This window comes from Salvelinus fontinalis, chromosome 1, assembly GCF_029448725.1.
Source record: "Salvelinus fontinalis isolate EN_2023a chromosome 1, ASM2944872v1, whole genome shotgun sequence".
Lineage (NCBI taxonomy): Eukaryota > Metazoa > Chordata > Actinopteri > Salmoniformes > Salmonidae > Salvelinus > Salvelinus fontinalis.
In genome coordinates this window covers 26,939,855-26,961,017 of record NC_074665.1, presented here as the reverse complement: position 1 = coordinate 26,961,017, position 21,163 = coordinate 26,939,855, and the positions used below count along the sequence as shown (strand labels likewise).

The 21,163-nt window shown below is 40.4% G+C and overlaps 1 protein-coding gene across 5 annotated transcripts in view; it reads right to left on the bottom strand.

Moving 5' to 3' along the window:
* Positions 1-21,163, bottom strand: part of LOC129851477 (Golgi-specific brefeldin A-resistance guanine nucleotide exchange factor 1-like) — a 129,039-nt gene that overhangs the window by 102,077 nt on the left and 5,799 nt on the right. For all 5 annotated transcript variants that reach the window (XM_055918099.1, XM_055918056.1, XM_055918071.1 and 2 more), the window contains exons 2-3: positions 9,118-9,221; positions 8,609-8,675 (exon numbers count right to left, since the gene is read on the bottom strand). In XM_055918099.1, the coding sequence (XP_055774074.1) occupies positions 8,609-8,675; positions 9,118-9,213 (163 nt within the window). In that variant the 5' untranslated portion in view covers positions 9,214-9,221. The remainder of the gene's footprint in view (positions 1-8,608; positions 8,676-9,117; positions 9,222-21,163) is intronic.

Here is a 21,163-nt window from a genome sequence, read left to right as displayed (position 1 = left end):
CCTTTACAATGAAGATCGGTGAAGTTATTGGGTTTTATGAATTATCTTTGAAAGACAGGGCACTGAAAAAGGGACGCTTCTTTTTTTACTGAGTTTATGAATTAATGAAGAGAGATGAGTAAAGCAATGCATACACCATTCACAGCGCATGAACAGACTTGCATGGCTGCCACCTGCTGACCTTATCCATGAGACTCTCAATTACAAACACACCTGTGAAGATACAATACCATGTAGGCCCTCTAGAAGGGCACCTTGAACAGGGGACTTCATACAACATTTTGTGTCTTATCCATCGCTCAAAATATTTGTAAACAAACAGACTGTTGAAAGTCTAAACATGTTCTTACTCAATTGACCTGGTAAAACAGGGGTTTAAATTAAAATACAAAAGAAATCCATTGCTCCATTAAGAATCAGGATGCCAAGACTTGAATTTGCATTAGGATAACTTAGTAGACAAGAGAAAAGTGAAATGTAAAGACTGACCAAAAAAATGGCTAAGGTCATGTACTCTAATTCTGCCAAGAAACCTCAGATGTCACTGTAGTGGAATAGGCAGTGGACTAGACTGACCAACCAAGTAATGTGAAACAACCTCCTTTACTCAGCAAAGTGTATGAGATTAAACATTTTCATATGCATCATGTTGGCGACAAAGCAAAATGGCATCATGAAATGTTTGTTGCCAACATGAAGGATAGTTTGCCAAACTCCATAGGCCTATACCTCTGGACAAGGTTTATTCCACCAGCATAGTATATCAAGTTGAGCAGGAACGGACAGAGCGAAAACGTTCTGAGGATGCCTAAAGAAAGTTGCTCTCAGATGAACACCTACGGGAAAGCACAAGCGAGGCAGCCCAAAGAACGTGACATTGGACAATGGTGGCTGAGCTGGAAGAGAGGAGACTCATGGGACAGGGCACAAACTGCGGCATAAGACTCCAGTTGAAGATTGTTACGGCATTATGTCCAAATCGGAATAAAGAGGACTAAGAGTAAAAGTATAAAACATTCTTATGTCTAAGTACAAGGAGACAATTGCCCTGTGGAGGAAATATATTTGATAGTAATAGTACATATTGTTAACTTGAAATGACACAACGACAAGGTTCCAGTTTAACAAAGTTTACTATACTATATGAACACACTACAAGGTAGCCATAACACTCCAGGCTAGGTCCAACAACGAACCGACTTCCTGCGCATGCGCACTCTTGACTGAGTGATCGCCCCGTAATAACAGAAATATAGGGATACTTAAAACATGAACTTAACAATCTCCCCCTTTTCTTTAAAGACAAATAAAACATCAACAACATAATTAAATGTCCAAGTATTATTCAAGATCCCCATTACAAATGGGTTGTTTGACAGATTTTATTTGTATTACTCAAGCTGCCACTTTCCATTACTGAGAGCCTGTAGGAGCACAAGACTGGATGCTCCTTTTTTAGTCAGACAGTCAGCAAGCTGTTCCTTTGTGGTCGACCACAGAATCCGCTGGATTCTCTGTGCTTGAATAAGTTCCTTGATGCTGCTAATCTCAAAGTCTTTTCTCTGTGACAGACTTGGTTGACTTCACAGCATCAACTAATGAGTAGTTGTCAGTGACACAAACTACAGGTAGAATGTGCCGTTTTGTCTCACCAGTGGTAAGCTCTGAGAACAGAGTTGCAAGAAAGATCGCATTGTCAATTCCATCCGCAAGAGCAAGTGTTTCTCCAGCAAGTGTGCTTCGGACAACCCTTCTGATCCTTTTTGACTGCCAACAGATAGGTGAGAATCTTCCTCCTTCACCCATTAACACGATTAGATGTCCACCTTGTGTGCCTCCATCTGTAAGGTTCCCTAGTGAAGCATCACTGAAGACAACTAGTTTCAAAGAGTCATCTTTTCCAACATGCTGAAACTTTAAAGTCACTTGTTGTGATTTCAGTTTACGAACAACTTTGTTTGCCTCATGAATGGTTTGTACAGTGGCGTGTTTTGTGTTAGATGCCAAGTTGCAAACATCAAACATCACATCAGGTCTACTCTGTCTAGCAACCCATAGAATTTGACCTATCTTCGACCTCAATTGATCAGCTTCAATTCCACATAGAGGGGAATTCCTTTGTACAGCTCTTGAAGAATCCATGTGGATAGGTTGAAGATTCTTGATATAGCTCTCCTGTTGCATCAGTATTGTTCCATCAACTGTAATAAACTCTATGCCAACATAACAAAAATGATCATGCTCTTCACGGCCGACCTGGAAAACAGCTTTGAGGTTTGGAATCACAGTTGTAGCAAAAGTCTGTGAGCCACCCCAGATGAAGTCATCAACATGACAGGCAAGTACTCCAGTCACATTGCAGTCTTGATCAAGCCAATAGAAGACTGCAGGGTCCACTTGTGACATTTTTCCACCTGTATTCAGCATTGTTGCCTTGACTTTGTTGTACCAGTAGAGTGATGCATCTGCCAGTCCATACACACACTTTTTTAGTTTCCACAGTGTTCCTTCACTTTTAGCTTCGGGCGGAGGTCGGATGTGAATGTCCCTTGACAGCTCTGTTCCCTGCAAAAATGCAGATTTGATGTCTATGGAATTAAGTTTCCATTTTTTCTGGCAGATCACTGACATCAGCAATCTGAGTGACTCTGAGGCGCATGTCGGTGAGTCTTTTGGGAGTTCTTTAGCAGCCAGCTCCTCAAAACCTCTAGCCACTAGACGTGCTTTAGGCACTATTCCAGTTAAGGATTCTTTAAGGGTACACACCCACCTTGTTGAGACACATTTTTGACCAATGTCTTTGACTTCCTCAAACACTCCATTTTCCTCCAATTACTGAGCTCATCTAGCTTAGCTGAGTCAAATGACACGTCCTTTGTTTCAAGTACATCATCATTTTGAATGTCATTCTGTTTTTCTCGATTTTCCATTGATTCAATTCTGAGATTATCTACAAGTGACAGGTCAGCTGACCCTGTTGTACCAGAAAGTGTAGCTGGTTCAGAGTACTGCAAGTTGTACCAGTTCTGGTGTTTTCCTTTGGCTTTTCCTGCTCGTCCAATGACGGTTGCTGTGTGTGGAATACCACTTTCTCTGTCCATGTATTTAACAGTTTGTCCAGTTTTCAGATTGGAACAACCATGTTCTCTTAACACATGTGGCTGTTGTTAAATGTTTTCATCATTTGAACCCTCAACAGTATTACCTGTGGCATGGTTGAAGGTCTCTGCTCCATTTCCTGTGTCAGTTTCAGTGTCCATATCATTGGATGCGACATCTGGTAGGTTTGTGTCTGTTACTGTGTCCTTTTTGTCATTTTCATTAGGAGACTGATTCTCAGCCACAGCCCCTCTATCTTGTTGATCATTTACTTTCCGCAATCTTGAGTGATGCACCCTGACAAAGATGCCTCCGTGTCTCACAAATATCACCACACCATCTTGGCCAATGACTACTCCCGGTCCTTTCCACTCTTGACAGTCAACTCGTTTGTAGTACACTCTGTTTCCAGTCTCGTACTTCTCATCGGTGGGTCGAAGCTGTTTCCGCAGAGCCCTGCGAATTCTTTCTGAGCACTCTGCTTCAGTGAATGCTTTTCTCGCTGCATGTAGTGCTGAAAGGTGCTGTCCCACCCATGCACTCACACTGGTCCCTTCTAGTGCTGGTGGCTTGTCAACCAGTACTGAGGGAAGATTAGGGTTCTGCCCGAACACTAGTTGATATGGGCTGTAACCATGAACATTGTGCATTGAGTTTTTTGCCATCAAAGCCCAATCTAGGGCTGTGTTCCAGTCACATCCATTGTCTTGCTTCACTTTCAGCATGATCTCTGTGAGTGTTTGATTGTGTCTCTCCAGAAGTCCATTGCTCCATGGACTGTATGCAGCAGTTGTCTTTACTTCCATGTTGAAGTTCTCTGCCATTTCTCTTATTTCATTATTATTGAATTCTCCTCCATTGTCACTGTACAATTTCTGTGGCGGGCCATGCACACATATCCAAGAATGAATGAAGTGCTTGACGATTTCACTGGGTTTCTTTGTATTCACAATGGTTCCAGCACTAAAGCGTGTGAAGTGGTCGATTATGTGAAGGTACCACACACTTGGTCCTAACTCATGTAGATCTACAGCCACTGTTTCATTGTACATGGAAGCCAGTGGCAAACCAACAGCTGGTCTGGGCTTAGGTTTGCTGTATTTTTGACATGTCTCACAATTCTTAACTATCTGCTGTAGAATGGAAATACTCTCATCATTATTACTCCCTGCACTCCTGAGTAACTTCTGAAGTCTGTCAACTGTAGAATGTCCAATCTGTTTGTAAAGCTTTAACAATACTTTGTGTTTGTCTTTTGTGTTCATGTTCTCTGTGACTGTCAGAATCTCCATGTGCTTCGTGTCAGTCAGAATCTCATTTTTGCATGGACTCTGTGTCATGTCTTTGTCCAAAATGTTTACACAATAGTGACCTGAGGTAGTAAGTTCAAGAGTCACTGGTTGTTTAAACATCACTGCCTTGTCATTTTTTATGTCTAATACAGCCCCTGCCTTCTTGAGTGAAGCTTTGCTTAATAGTAAGGGGATATCTGTAGGGACCACCTCTGTTTCAATGTGACACTTAGTCTGACCAATTTTTGCTGGTATCTTAACTCTCTTGGTAGAATGGACAATTCTCCCATCTCCAAATTTGAAAGCTCTGTTGCTTGGTGTGTCAATCATATTTTGTACTTCCTTCATGTTTAGTTCACTGACATAGCTATCAAGCCATTTTTCACCACACACTGTCCGTGTGCATGCAGTATCAATCACCGCAGATCCTAAGGATTCAACTATAAAAATCTCAGTATCAGATTCCTTTGAAAACAGTGTAATGTTACACTGCTCTACCTCTGTGTTTACATTTTCCTCTGTTAGTTTAACTTGTTCATTTTTATGAGGACAGTCTTTAACCCAATGGTAAGTGCTTTGACAAATTGCACATTTCGATCTCCTTCCAAATTTGTCCAGTGGATTTGTGCCGGGAAATGGCGCCCTCTTCTGGTTGTCTTGAGAACGTGACTTGTTGGCGCCTTTTCTGTGCTGCTCGGTGTAATATGCTGCGTCACTCACTAGCATTCCATCTGTTATTGGCGCGACAGACGTCTTCTCACCAAATATTATTTTTAGTGCCGACTTCATAGATGCAAAAGTCAGCACAGTACAAGCAGTCAAAGCCAACTGTTTCTCCCTACCATCTAGACAAGCAGTGTCTAGCAACTTAACCTGTTGGGGATGGGGGCGCTGTTTAGACTATTTATGCTAATTTGGCTAATTTTTTAAACGGCTTCCCACAAAATCCTTGATCGTACAATATGCATATTATTATTATTATTGGATAGAAAACAGTCTATAGTTTCTATAGGAGTTGAAATTTTGTCTCTAAGTGGAACAGAGCCCATTCTACAGCAATTTCCCTGACATGGAGTCAGATTTGAGAAATGTTGGCCACTCTTCTGAAGTCAGTTATAAGGGCACTGTCGTTGCTATGACTATACGGACACTTCTTACGTCTTCCCCTGGATGCCTTTACGTGATGACGATTCCAACGGGGTCGATTGCGCGTTCACAGGCCCTACAAATGAAAAAACCCTGAAGCTAGTCATTCTTTGGGAGCTGCGTCATGAGCCTAGAGGACACCGGCGCGCACCTGTTCCAAGCGTTAGTTTAGCCTGTTATATTTCTCCGGTCATCTTTTCACTCGTTATAGGAGTTAAAAACATCATAAGGTAGTTAATTTAAAGCGTTTTATAGCAATTTATATCCGTTTAGTGCGATTTTGGGACATTTATTTTTGCAACGATGTGAAAAGTTGGGCACGCTTTTCAGTTCATCCCGAACGCAGTTGACATTTCCACATGGCAAGAGGACAGCTTTCCACCAAAAGACAATTTCTCCCAAGAAAGGATCCTTTGCCCAAGATACTGATGGAAGAACAGCTCAAGGTAGGACATTTTTATTATGATAAATCGTGTTTCTGTCGAAACATTTTAGTGGCTTAGGACGCCATGTTTTTTGACGTAGCTTCGCTTGGCGCAAACTGTATTGAAAAGTAAGGATAAATTAAAAAATGTAATAACGCAATTGTATTAAGAATTAAATTGTCTATCAATCCCTGTCCACCCTATATTTTTTAGTCACGTTTATGAGTATTTATGTATAAGAGTAGATCACTGTCTAAGTGGCGCAAGGACTTTTTCTTTACCAGCTTGTCTACATTTCACATTGTCTAACCATGATTTTGGTGGCTAAATATAAACATTTTCGATCAAACTGTATATGCATGTTGTAATGTGATGTTACAGGAGTGTCATCGGAAGAATTCTGAGAAGGTTAGTGAAAAAATTAATATCTTTTGGCGATGTTGACTTTTATCGCTCACTTTGGCTAGAATCAATGCTGGGCTGCTAATTGCTATGTGCTAAGCTAATATAACGATTTATTGTGTTTTCGCTGTAAGACACTTAGAAAATCTGAAATATTGTCTGTATTCACAGGATCTGTGTCTTTCGATTCGTGTATGCTGTGTATTTTTACGAAATGTTTGATGATTAGTAGTTAGGTAAACACGTTGCTCATTGTAATTATTCTAGTCCATTTGTGATGGTGGGTGCAATTGTAAACTATGCCATCTACCTGAAATATGCACTTTTTTCTAACAAAACCTATCCCATACCATAAATATGTTATCAGACTGTCATCTAATGAGTTTTTTTGTTGGTTAGGGGCTATAAATATCTTAGTTTAGCCGAATTGGTGATGGCTACTGGTGTTGGTGGACAAATAAAAGATGGTGGATTATGCTAATGTGTTTTTAGGTAATAGATGTACATCTTTACATATTGTGTCTTCCCTGTAAAACATTTTAAAAATCGGAAATGTTGACTGGATTCACAAGATCTGTGTCTTTCATTAGCTGTATTGGACTTTAATGTGTGAAAGTTAAATATTTTAAAAAAATATTTTTTTTGAATTTCGCGGCACTGGTTTTTCAGTGGGGGGGGGGGGGGTGTGCCGCTAGCGCCACGCTGATCCTAGACAGGTTAAACGCTAGAACTGCATCTGGGAGAACCATGTCATACTTGCGCATGCTATTGTACCTCTGTTCGAAATCAATGATGTAGTCTGCCATTGCAACCGAAATATCTCTCGTAACACTGTCAAAGTTTGAATATGCCTCGTAGACACGGTCTTTCTCTTCTTTGAGAAATACAGAAATCCAGTGCTGTGATCAAAGTTCCCATACCGTCATCCTTGTTCAAATCATCAACGGATATTTCCAGTGCTGTATCTCTCGCTCTTCCCTCGAGCGATAATACCACCGCAAGTGCTTGCTTTTTCGCGTCCAGATTAGTAACGCGTATTCAGATTCCCAGTTCATTTTTCCAACTTTCGTACGACCTCTTCTCGTCGAAGCGAGGTGGCACGTTGTAGTTAGAAACCATCCTCTGCTACCAATGTTAACTTGAAATGACACAACGACAAGGTTCCAGTTTAACAAAGTTTACTATACTATATGAACACACTACAAGGTAGCCATAACACTCCAGGCTAGGTCCAACAACGAACCGACTTCCTGCGCATGCGCACTCTTGACTGAGTGATCGCCCCGTAATAACAGAAATATAGGGATACTTAAAACATGAACTTAACACATATTAAGAACAAAGTATGGTCACAACCAAAACCCATCAAGGAAACATAACTAATGTGAAAGGATGAATGCTCTTCTTAAATTCAAGGAAATCCAACACAGAGTATATTCCATTTTTTACTGAATTGCGTGTTGTGAGAAGAACTCAGAGGTACCGGTGTCTTGAAGTGTTGAGCATCTTCCCCTCCTTGAGCAGAGAAGAACACTTGCACAACTTAGCGTAACATTTACCTTCGCCGTCTTGTTCATAATGAGGCACTTGGATAAAAGACGAACAAACAGTGATATCGTATCAAATGGGACTTCTACAAATGATTAAGCTGAGTAGTCCCCCGCAGTAAGACATTGGTAGAGATAATATTGACAAACTTGAAAGGCCAGCCCATTTCTCTGTGGAAATCTGCTGCACACCTGATTAAATATGTTCTTACTCTTCAGGCAGGAGAAGGCACTTTGTGATAATCTGAATGCGTTTAGCCTCAAGGTCCCCGACTGACTGAGGTTTATTCATGTAACGTATTGGCGGAGGGAAAATTGAAAATATGGCTTTCATTTTAAGCTGGTCTTCTTCCATGGACAATGACAATGATAGTCGTTCTAGTATAATGAACAATTGCTATAAACTTAAAATACTTTCATGTGTTGTCATCTCCTCTGTATCTGCATAATAATGTAAGTATGAAATGCTGTTGGGGAGGAAATAATAGAGAGAAGATTTGCAAAGAGGGCTAGTCAGGAATTAGTAAAGGAGACTGCAGGTATCTAATAGATACTGCAGGTATCTATTTGCCTGAGGGATGACAATTTAGAAATAGGGACTTACCTTAGATATCCATTAATATTCTGTAGTTCTATAGAAAAAAAGGCCAAATATACACTGCACCATGTACTGCACTTGCCATTATTAGGTTATTACCTTTCATATTGTTGAGAATCTCTTTCAGGTGGCTGAAACTGTTAAGCAATGGATCTTGTTCCTCATCCTGTACAACAATAAAACAAACAGTACTGGCATCAACAAAAACTCAAGCATGAGAGGACATTGAAGCTCAAAGTGAAACTACTCCATTCAAATGCTGTAGATTTGACCAAATTAACACATTGCCTACAATTTTAACGCAATGACTTTTTTTTCTACTCAGAGTAGCTGCCTATGTAGACTTAAGGTATTACAGTATTTATGACGATTAGGCCTTAACACTACACAAACAAACATTCATGGCAGCGCTATGAAAACTATTTCTGCATATCTCTTCTTTTTAATGTTCCTTCCTCTTGTACCAAGTCTGAAACACTCATTCCTTGAGCAGGTAGTTCTACAATTAAAAAAGCTCAACTAAACTGTTGTCTTGTATCAAACTAAGCCTTGATTGGGAGATACTATTGTGTTACAAAAATTGTCTTTACCAAGACAAAACAACTTACCAAAGGAGCATGGGTATTCCACCTTGAATTCCTCTTGATGGCACCTACAACAGTACAGATCTCCCCTTGGACAATGTATATATTCTTGTCCACCATCCTGATACCTGAAAAGACAAACAAAAAGATGTATATACATTTTCAGTAGGCTTACTTCTTACTAAAGCAAGTAAAGTAATGAATGTCAAATAGCTTGGTAGTCAAAGACCAGATAGTCAATGGAATTGTCTTAACTTAAACATTTTATCCTACAGCTAAAATCATCATAAAGCAGCTGTTCTCTGGACACCGCCTCAGACAAATCGGGCAAGCCGAACATTATTAGATTGACATTGGTAATATTTGAATAGCAGTTTCCCCATGTACCTCAAAATGGTTGGATTAACCGTTAAGCAGGCCAGAGAAAGGTACTGTAGAAAGATAATATTGTGTGTCTGCAGGGAAATGTTATTTGACTATTGAGACTGAGAGGAGGTCATACTGAGGCAGAATTCTGTTCAAATTCATGATAAGCAGATTCAAAATAATAAGAGATGAATGGTACAGGGTGGTTGGAGTGCTGAAATGCAAGCATTGATAGGCTTAGACTCGGGTGACTTAAATGCAAACAGAAGTGTATTATCACTTGTTTCAAAAGTGTTAACTCTCTGTCACAACACATTTAGTGAGGATATAGCAAATTGTGTGGCTCAGTAGAAGAACATAAGATTTGCTGTGGTCCTCCAAGGTCTCAGACTTCACACATAGAGCCATTGCTTGAATCCAAATACGGGCCTGAAGTTGTAAGAATGTAGCTAGCTAGATTATTTAAATGTAAAATATACCATACAGCGTACAGTTGCTATTGATATGTGGCTTAGGCCATCACCTGTAGAACTACAATGCCTTCAGAAAGTATTCACACCGACTTCTTCCACATTTTGATGTGTTACTACCTGACTTTAAAATGTAAATTGATATTTTGTGTCACTGACCTACACAAAATAGCCCATAATGTCGAAGTGGAATTATGTTTTTAGAGATGTTTAAAAATGAAAAGCTGAAATGTATTATGGAATTGTTATCGCAAGCCTAATAAGTTGCATGGACTCAGTGTGTGCAATAATGGCATTTAACATGATTATTGAATGACTACCTCAGATTTGTAACCCACACATACAACTACCTTTAAGGTCCCTCAGTCGAGCAGTGAATTTCAAACACAGACTCAACCACAAAGACCAGTGAGGTTTTCCAATGCCTCAAAAAGGGCACCTGGGTAAAAATAAAAAAAGCAGACATTGAATATCCCTGAGCATAGTGAAGTTACTAATTACACTTTGGATGGTCTATTAATACATCTAGTCACTAGAAAGATACAAGCGCCCTTCCAACTCAGTTGACGGAGAGGAAGGAAACCGCTCAGGGATTTCACCATGAGGAAATTGGTGACTTTAAAACAGTTAAGAGTTAAATTGCTGTGAGAAAACTGAGGATTGATCAACAACATTGTAGTTACTCCACAATACTAACCTAAATGGCAGAGTGAAAAGGAGGAAGTCTGTACAGAATACAAATATTCTGAAACATACATCCTGCTTCAAATAAGGCACTAAAGTAAAACAGCAAAATTTGTGGCATAGAAATTCACTTTATGTTTGGAGCAAATCCATCATCACTGAGTACCACTTTATATTTTCAAGCTTGGTGGTGGCTGCTGTTGTGGGTATGCTTGTCATCGGCAAGGACTAGGCAGTTTTTTAACTTCTTATGGCTGCAAGGCAAAGTGTTGTTGCCAGTGAAATCGTGCCCATTTCAAACGGCCTCCTACTCAAATCTTGCTCGTACAAAATGAATATTATTATTCTTTTTGGATAGAAAACACTTTCTAGTTTCTAAAAGAGTTGGAATTACTTCTCTGAGTGAAACAGAAGTAATTCTGCAGCACTTCTCCTGACCAGGAAGTAAAATGTCAGAAATCGATGCTCTTTTCAATTTGATGCCTATACATGGTCTTAACACTTAGGAGTCTGCTGACACTCTATACGCCTTCCTATTGGTGTAAAGAGGATGTCAGAGAAGAAATTTTTCTGCTCATCTTGTTCTGTGGTGGAAAAAAAACTATTTCTTTGTCCTGACCGTCCACTTCCGGTACTCTGGAGGAAGTGGGATGGACTTCTGTTTTGCCTTGGTAACGAACGGCTAACGTCTCCGGCTCGAATTTTTTTTGCTACATGTGACCATATCATCGTAATGTATGTTTTTTCAATATAGTTTAATCAGATTATTGAAACTTTATTCGGGAGTTTTGCCGTGTTCCGTCCTCTGACTGTGTTTACGTTGGAGAAATTTATGCCACTACACTAGTGCCAATGCTAATTGCAGAGGGACATTTGCCATTCTGAATCGAAACAACGACTCATCTGGACAGAGGACACGTTCTTCAACATTCTGATGAAAGATCAGCAAAAGTAAGACCCATTTTATGATGTTATTTCATATATCTGTCGTGCATGTGAATTGGCCGTGGGCGCCCAATTATTTCTGTCTATTGTAGCTACGCTAATATAGCGATACATTTTGTTTGCGCTGTAAAACATTTAATAAATCGGAAATATTGTTTGGAATCACAAGATGCCTGTCTTTCAATTGCTGCAGACTATGTATTTTTCAGAAATGTTTTAATGTGTAATTAGCTATTTGACGTTGGTGTCTGTAAATATTATGGCTGCTTTTGGTGCAATTTCAGATTGTAGCTGAAATGTAAACTATGGTTTATACATGAAATATGCAAATTTTTCTAACAAAACATATGCTATACAATAAATATGTTATCAGACTGTCATCTGATGAATTTGTTTCTTGGTTAGTGGCTATTTATATCTTTATTTGGTCGAATTTGTGATAGCACCTGATGGAGTAAGAAACTGATGGAGTTAGAAAAAGTTGTGTCTTTTGCTAACGTGGTTAGCTAATAGATTTACATATTTTGTCTTCCCTGTAAAACACTTTAAAAATCGGACATGTTGGCTTGATTCACAAGATGTGCACCTTTCATCTGGTGTCTTGGACTTGTTAATGTGTGAAAGTTAAATATTAAAAAAAAATAGATTTTGAATTTCGCGCCGTGCACTTTGAGCTGGATGTTGTCATAAGTGTACCGGTGTCGGGCTGCCCCCGTAAAAGGTTACAGGATAAAAATAAACTGAATAAAGCTAAGCACAGGCAAAAAACCTTGAGGAAAACCTGGTTTAGTCTGTTTTCCAACAGACACTGGGAGACAAATTCACCTAAAACACAAGGCCAAATATACACTGGAGTTGATTACCAATAACACATTGAATGTCCCTGATGGACTAATTACAGTTGACTTAAATCTGCTTGAAAATCTATGTCAAGAGTTGAAAATGGTATACTAGCGATGATCAACAACCAACTTAACTGGGGTTGAAGAATTTGTAAAAAATGTATGTGCAAATATTGTTCAATCCAGGTGTGCAAAGCTCTTAAGAAACTTATCCAGAAAGACTTCTCAGCTGTAATCACTGCCAAAGATGTGTCACTGCAACCTGAAAGGTTCTAAATGATGTCACCATTGCCCTTGATTCTAAGCAATGTTGTGCTGCTATTTTTATAGACTTGGCCAAAGCTTTTGATATGTTAGACCATCCCATTCTTGTGGGCCGGCTAAGGAGTATTGGTGTCTCTGAGGGGTCTTTGGTCTGGTTTGCTAACTACCTCTCTCAAAGAGTGCAGTGTATAAAGTCAGAATATCTGCTGTCTTAGCCACTGCCAGTCACCAATGGAGTACCCCAAGGCTCGATCCTAGGCCCCACGCTCAGTAGGAAGCTCTCTCATCCATTTATATGCATATGATACAGTCTTATACTCAGCTGGCCCCTCCCCGGATTTTGTGTTAAACGCTCTACAACAAAGCCTTCTTTGAGTCCAGCAAGCTTTTTCTGCCCTTTACCTTTGTTTTGGAGGTGTCGAGGTTATGTGGTTTGGTAAGAAGAATGCCCCTCTTCCCACAGGTGTGATTACTACCTCTGAGGGGTTAGAGCTTAAAGTAGTCACCTCATACAAGTAATTGGGAGTATGGCTAGATGGTATACTATCCATCTCTCTGCACATATCTAATCTGCAGGCTAAGGTTAAACCTAGACTTGGTTTCCTCTATCATAAATGCTCCTCTTTCACACAAGCTGCCAAACTAACCCTGATTCAGATGACCATCCTAGATTACGGAGACGTAATTTATAGATCGGCAAGTAAGGGTGCTCTCCAGCAGCTAGATGTCCTTACCATTCGGCCATCAGATTTGCCACCAATGCTTCTTATTGGACACATCACTGCACTCTATACTGCTCTGTAAACTGGTCATCTCTGTATACCCGTCGCAAGACCCACTGGTTGATGCTTATTTATAAAACCCTCTTAGGCCTCAATCACCCCTATCTGACATACCTAATGCAGCCCTCATCCAACACCCGTTCTGCCAGTCACATTCTGTTAATGGTCCCCAAAGCACACACATCCCTGGCTCACTCCTCTTTTCAGTTTGATGCAGCTAGCGACTGGAACAAGCGGCAACAAACATGCAAACTGGACAGTTTAATCTCCATCTCTTCATTCAAAGACTCATTCATGGGCACTAATATATAAATATATATAATTTTTTTAATTCTAGCATGTATTGACTGAAGGGGTTGAATACTTATCAAAACCTGATTAGTGTTTTATTTTCAAAAAATGTCTTGCACTTTGGAGAATTGTGTAGATCGTTGACAACTTTGAAACAAAATGTGGAAAAAGTCAAGGGGAATGAATACTTTCTGAAGGCACTGTATTTGGCTAACTCACAAAAATATTTAAATAATCAACTTGTAAATTGTTTATGGAAAACAATAGGGCTGTGACGATACCAGTACCGCAATATTTTTCCATGGAAAAAATTAAAACACGAAGCGGACCTAACTCTTTGGTCCTTTAAAAACCTGCTGTTTGTAAAATATTGTGTGCTATTGCTTGGAATATAAATACATGTGAGACTCTGGATGACAACATAATCGTGTTTGTTTCCAACATTAGGGCTGTTTTCCTAAAGTGTTATGTTTCCTTGCCACGATACTAATGAGTATCGCAATACTGGTATCGTCCCAGCCCTAGAAAACAATTGCGCAAGCATAACCATAAAGCAACTAGCCAAATGGTGCTTTCAAGACAACTAGGAACTCTGAAAAAAAACTAGGTCAAATTGTGACGTTATAGGCTGATTGCCCGAGTTTGACTTGGAATTCCACTGAAAACTGAATGCATCCGGTTGTTTCCACCCCACTAAGGCTGTTCGGTCAAAGATGAGAATCTCTGCATCTTGCTAGCAGCAGAAAGTTGTGACAAACTCAAACTAATACTGAAAAACCACCTAGCATGTCAACAAAACGATTTAACTAGCCAAGAAACACAAGGACAAAGTCACACTTAAGTGGGTCGTTCTACCTCAAAAAGCAAAAGAGGATTTCAAAACCCACCATCTCAGATGGTTCTGAAATCATTTCTGTAGTTCGTAACAGATAGGATTAGCATTCCTGAAACATTGTTGAAATATAATTTTAACTCTGAGAAATTAAGCTGATTGCTTGAACCCAAATTAGCCATTTTAATTTATAGGATTCAGATATTCAATAAATATAGTACCCAACATCCGATTCGGACCAAACTACCAATGAGTAAAACATGAGGAGTCCCCACAAAAATTGTCAAGTCACACAAGGACCCCCCCACGCCAATCTCACCCAACAACTAGTATACAGTATGAGTTCTATATGTTTGACAAGTAGTATGAAGCTGTGGCTTGGAATACTGCTTCTCCATACTACGTAATGTATTCCTAGTGAATCTGGTCAGTTCTTCACCTCACCGTTCAGAGAAATTAGTCATTGAAGTCACTTGCAATATTTACCATTAAGTAGTGTGAAAGTACCAGGATTTGACCATTAGATGCCGCTGTTGCTGCTATACCGGCACTTATTAATTTAGCTGGTCTCTTGTGTTTATTAAATAGATCACAACACTTCCATTGCAACATTGGGTAGAAAACTAATAGATTTGTCTCATTATGAAAATAAATTGTGGTCATCCTCACAATTCAAACCAGTCCTCCATGAAAGCAATTACATTTTTCCTAATAGCAACCTAATGATTAAAACCAACTCTCCTCGAATAGTCCAACCTGGGGTCTCATTAGCTTCCAGAAATATGCATTTTCAAAACCCAGACTATGAAAAAAAAAAAAAAGTGTTTTAAATAGGGGATGGGCAGTAACCAGATTTTCATATCATCCTTCTCTCATACCGGGAAATAAGGTATTACCGCCATAAAAAAACAACATTGGCCGTCTAGTACCTAACGAAATTAGCACAAGTAATAGCGAATTTCAATGCAGGTTGCTAGCTAAATATGCTAACGAGCACAAACAAAAAATAAACCAATTTTAACTACAGGCTATTTAGATCATAAAGTCATACATACAGAGGTAAGCGCTACCAAATGTCATTTTTGGTGAGTTTGGACATTTATAAGCTAATGTGAAAGAGAGACATTCTACAAATGAACAAAGTCTTGACACATGCTTGTCTGAAGGAAGAACAGTACTGGCTCTGCAGCAGCATGTGGCTACATGCTGTGTCTGTGTGGAGTCTGGAGTCGCTAGGGCAACGAACCTGCCTGCTCTGCTCAGAGAAGAAGATGGGCCAAGAACTGAGAAGAAAAACGCAAGGAAATCAAGATAGTGGCAGCAGTACAAATAACTTATCTAAAGGGCTTTGATTTACAAACACAGCAAAAAGCTGACAATATGACGCCCCTGTTACCTTATTAATTCAGCCACTTACTTCAGCCACTAACTAGCAAGTTAAACATAGGGGTCGCGTTAATGCAAAATTTTGTTTTTCACACAGGAAAAAATATAAAACGCATAAGAAATATCTTGCTGTGTTTTGTAAACATGTTAAATGCACCAGACTAATTTTGTGCTTCAATTGCGCTTCTCCACTCAGATGAGAATTCGAACAGGCATTCTATGTAGCTACTTTTCTCGGTGTAGCCAGCCTACTTTTCTCTGGTAAAATGCAAGATTAACTTTAAGCAAAACATGAGGAAATATTTTTGGCTACATTCTTTCTATGATAAACAGAAATATGATGGTCATGCATCGTTTTTGCAAAAAATTAAGCGCATTTACTTGTGTGGCTGCCAGCCAAATAGCATTGCACTTCTGTTGTCATCTGATGAAAATTAAGCCTTTTCTGCCGAATGTGTTGCACTAATGTATTTTCTGTTATGGAAAACTATAGTTACACTTCCCTGTTCACTCCATTGAAGCAAAAAAACGCTTGTCTTTCAATATAAAAACGCGACCCTCATCAATATACAGCAGGACTCACCTGCTCCCGCTTTCTCCCGTTGTGCTTTTTACAAACAAGCATGTGATTAGCTCAACTGTTCTGGGGAACTACGGTAAGCTTCATAACGTAAAATAATGTGATAGGTGAAATAAAGAACACAATCTGCTTCATCTCCTAACGTATTGCACAAGTTGACTGAAGCTATTTACTTAAAAAGGTAGCTACAAATATTAAAATATGTTGAAGAACTTCAAATAAATCGTTTCAACGGTATGAAAAACCCCTCTAGTGGCAATTTCCAAATACCCCAGTATACAGTATATACAGTATACTGCCCAAGCCTAGTTTAAACCATTTCACCTGCGTTTTATATTGATAATCTGCATTTTTTGCTTCAATAGTGTGATATGGGGTGTGCAACTATCATTTTTCTTCACGCAAAATACATTAGTGCAGGGCTCTCCAGCCCTGCTCTTGGAGAGATACCATCCTGTATTGTAGGTTTTTGCTCCAACTCCAGTTGTAACTAACCTGAATCAGCTTATGAACAGCTAATTATTAGAATCAGGTGTGATAGATTCGGGCTCTCCAGGAACAGGGTTGGAGAGTCCTGCATCAGTGCAAAACATTCGTCAGAAAATCGTTTTCATCAGATAACAGAAGAGCAACACTATTTGGCTGAAGTAACTTAGCTTACAATGAGAAAGGTATTTTTTGAAAAAACTTTGGAAAAACTATACCCGAGGAAAGTAAAAGAGAAAAGTAGCAAACACATCAGTCAGAGGCTATCTTCATGATCTAATGACGAAGGCAAAGATATTTCATTCGAGTGGAGAAGTGCAACTGAAGCACGAAGTCTATTTTTACAACCATTGAGAATGTTCAAATACGTTGAGGAATTATTGTCAATCTTTCCAACTGTTTCCCTTTCGATAACCACTTAGCGTGAAAAGGAAAAATGTAATGCTCTGATCCAGTGGAATAAAATAGGCCTACCTGATTACTTCTTATCCCATGCGCAAATAGACTAAAGCTGTGTCTGTCCCGAGCTCACTGGCAAGGAAAACTGAGGGCCCATAATATGTTGTACAATGTAGCAAGGAGCTTCAGGCTGGACCCAATTGATAATACACTGCTCAAAAAAATAAAGGGAACACTTAAACAACACAATGTAACTCCAAGTCAATCACACTTCTGTGAAATCCAACTGTCCACTTAGGAAGCAACACTGATTGACAATAAATTTCACATGCTGTTGTGCAAATGGAATAGACAAAAGGTGGAAATTATAGGCAATTAGCAAGACACCCCCAATAAAGGAGGGGTTCTGCAGGTGGTGACCACAGACCACTTCTCAGTTCCTATGCTTCCTGGCTGATGTTTTGGTCACTTTTGAATGCTGGCGGTGCTTTCACTCTAGTGGTAGCATGAGACGGAGTCTACAACCCACACAAGTGGCTCAGGTAGTGCAGCTCATCCAGGATGGCACATTAATGCGAGCTGTGGCAAGAAGGTTTGCTGTGTCTGTCAGCTTAGTGTCCAGAGCATGGAGGCGCTACCAGGAGACAGGCCAGTACATCAGGAGACGTGGAGGAGGCCGTAGGAGGGCAACAACCCAGCAGCAGGACCGCTACCTCCACAACCTTTCCCTGACCGAGTCTGTAATACCAACATGTTTCAAGCAGACCACCATAGTCCCTGTGCCCAAGAACACCAAGGTAACCTGCCTAAATGACTACCGACTCATAGCAATCACATCCTTAGACATTTAGTGCTTGAAAGTCTGGTCAAGGCTCACAACACCCTTATCCCAGAAACCCTAGACCCACTCCAATTTGCATACAACCCCAACAGAGCCACAGATGATCCCATCTTTATTGCACTCCACACTGCCCTTTCCCACCTGGACAAAAGGAACACCTACGTGAGAATGCTATTCATTGACAACCGTAATTGCTGGACTATTAAGCGCACCTGAATATAAGCCGCACCCACTGAATTAAAAAAAATATATGTATTTTGTACATAAATAAGCCGCACATGTCTATAAGCCGCAGGTGCCTACCGGTACATTGAAACAAATTAACTTTACACAGCCTTTAAAGGAAATGGCTTGTAACAAAAATAAATAGGCTTTTTAAACGAAACACGGCTTGTAACAAAAATAAATAGGCCTTTAAACGAAACACGGCTTGTAACAAAAATACATAGTCTTTTTAAACGAAACACGGCTTGTAACAAAAATAAATAGGCCTTTAAACGAAACACGGCTTGTAACAAAAATGTTAAAAAATAGCAGTAAACAGTAGCCTACCAAGAAAGTCATTGGTCACTATCTTCGTCCTGTGCACTGAAACCGCTGAAGTCATCTCCTTTGGTGTCGGAGTTGAATAGCCTCAGAATTGCTTCATCCGATGTTGGTTCGTTTTCATTGTCGCTCTCGTCACTTTCATCCGGAGGCAAATTCCCCGCTGAGCTCATGCTGCCCTCTTCAATACGCAGCAGTCTAGCGTTTCGAAACCCGTTGATGATAGTGGATTTTTTTATTTTTTTTGACAATGCTCCACGCTGTCAGGACCCACTGGCAGACTTGACCATAAGTTGCTCTTCGCATGCCGCCCGTTTTAGTGAAGGATTTCTCCCCACTTGTCATCCAAGCCTCATTTTCTAGTTCGGCCCATCTGCTTTTCTTTCCTCTGAAGGCTTTCGTTGTCATTTTGTACTGAGTCAGTTTCTCACGCTGCTGTTTCCAACGTCTTATCATCGACTCATTAAGGCCAAGCTCCCGTGCAGCAGCTCTATTTCCTTTTCCAACAGCCAGATCGATCGCCTTCAAATTGAAAGCTGCATCATATGCATTTCTGTAACAGTCGGCGTAATCCTCCTCCTCGGACGAGGAGAAAAGGCGAGAAGGATCAGACCAATAGGCGGAGTGGTTTGTGTCCATGATTATTTATTAACCAAATAAACGGAACACTAACGAAACAAAATGACAAAAGAGAAACGACCCGACAAACAGTCCCGTGTGGCACGAATACAGACACGAGATACAAAAAGTATGATTCTCAATCAGGGACAACGATTTACAGCTGCCTCTGATTGAGAATCATACCCGGCCGAACACAAACAACCCGACATAGAAAAATAACACATGGACAACCCACCCCAACTCACGCCCTGACCAACGAAATAAATACAAGAAAAAGGAAAAACAGGTCAGGAACGTGACAATTTCTCCGTGTCTTTGCCATGATGAGGGTGACAAAATGACTACCGTAATCAGAATTATGGGAAGTTTGAGCGCGCTCGATTTACGTCACATTATGTGACGGTGCTCAGTTTTTTGGCGGCATGAATCTTGTGAAAGCGGGAAAAATCCATAAATTAGCCGCGTCATTGTATAAGCCGCAAGGTTCAAAGCGTGGGAAAAAGTAGCGGCTTATAGTCCGGAAATTACGGTAAGCTCAGCGTTCAACACCAAAGCTCATTACTGAGCTAAGGACCCTGGAGCTAAACACCTCCCTCTGCAACTGGATCCTGGACTTCCTGACGGGACTTCCTGACGGGCCGCCCCCAGTTGGTAAGGGTAGGTAACATCTACCGTAATGATCCTCAACACAGGGGCCCCTCAGGTGCATGCCCAGCCTCCTCCTGTACTCCCTGTTCACCCACGACTGCATAGCCAAGTACGACTCCAACACCATCATGTTTCCCGACGACACAACTGATCACTGACAACGATGAGACAGCCTATGGTGAGGTCAGAGAGCTGGAAGTGTGGTGCCAGGGTAACAACCTCTCCCTCAACGTGAGCAAGACAAAGGAGATGATTGTGGACTACAGAAAAAGGAGGACCGAGCACGCCCCATTCTCATCGATGGGGCTGTAGTGGAGCAGGTTGAGAGCTTGAAGTTCCTTGGTGTCCACATCACCAACAAACTATCATGGTCCAAACACACCAAGACAGTCATGAAGAGGGCACAACAACGCCTATTCCCCCCCAGGTGACTGAAAAGATTTGGCATGACCCCCAGATCCTCAAAGAATTATACAGCTGCACCGTCGCGAGCATCCTGACTAGAGGTCGACCGATTAATTGGAATGGACAGTTGCCAATTGCAGATTTTTTTTTTTTTTTACACCTTTATTTAATCTTTATTTAAAACTTCTTCTGGCTGCAAGGGAAAGTGTTGAGTAGCCAGTGAAATCGTGCCCATTTCAAACGGCCTCCTACTCAATTCTTGCTCGTACAATATGGATATTATTATTAATATTGGATAGAAAACACTCTCTAGTTTCTAAAACCGTTGGAATTATTTCTCTGAGTGAAACAGAATTCATTTGGCAGCACTTTCCCTGACCAGGAAGTGAAATGTCAGAAATATGTGTTCTGTTCAACTTGATGCCTATATATGGTCATGACACTTAGGAGTCTACTTACACTCCATACGCCTTCCTCTTGGTCTCAAGAGGATGTGAGAGAAGAAATGTTGTGTTCATCTTGGTCTGGGGTGGAATAAAAGCTATTTCTTTGACGTGACCGTCCACTTCCGGTACTCTGAAACGCGCAACAAGAAAGTGCCATTGCCTTCTGTTTTGCTGCCGTAATAGACGACAACTATCCCCGGCTCGGAATTTTTTTGATACATGTGAACATATCATCG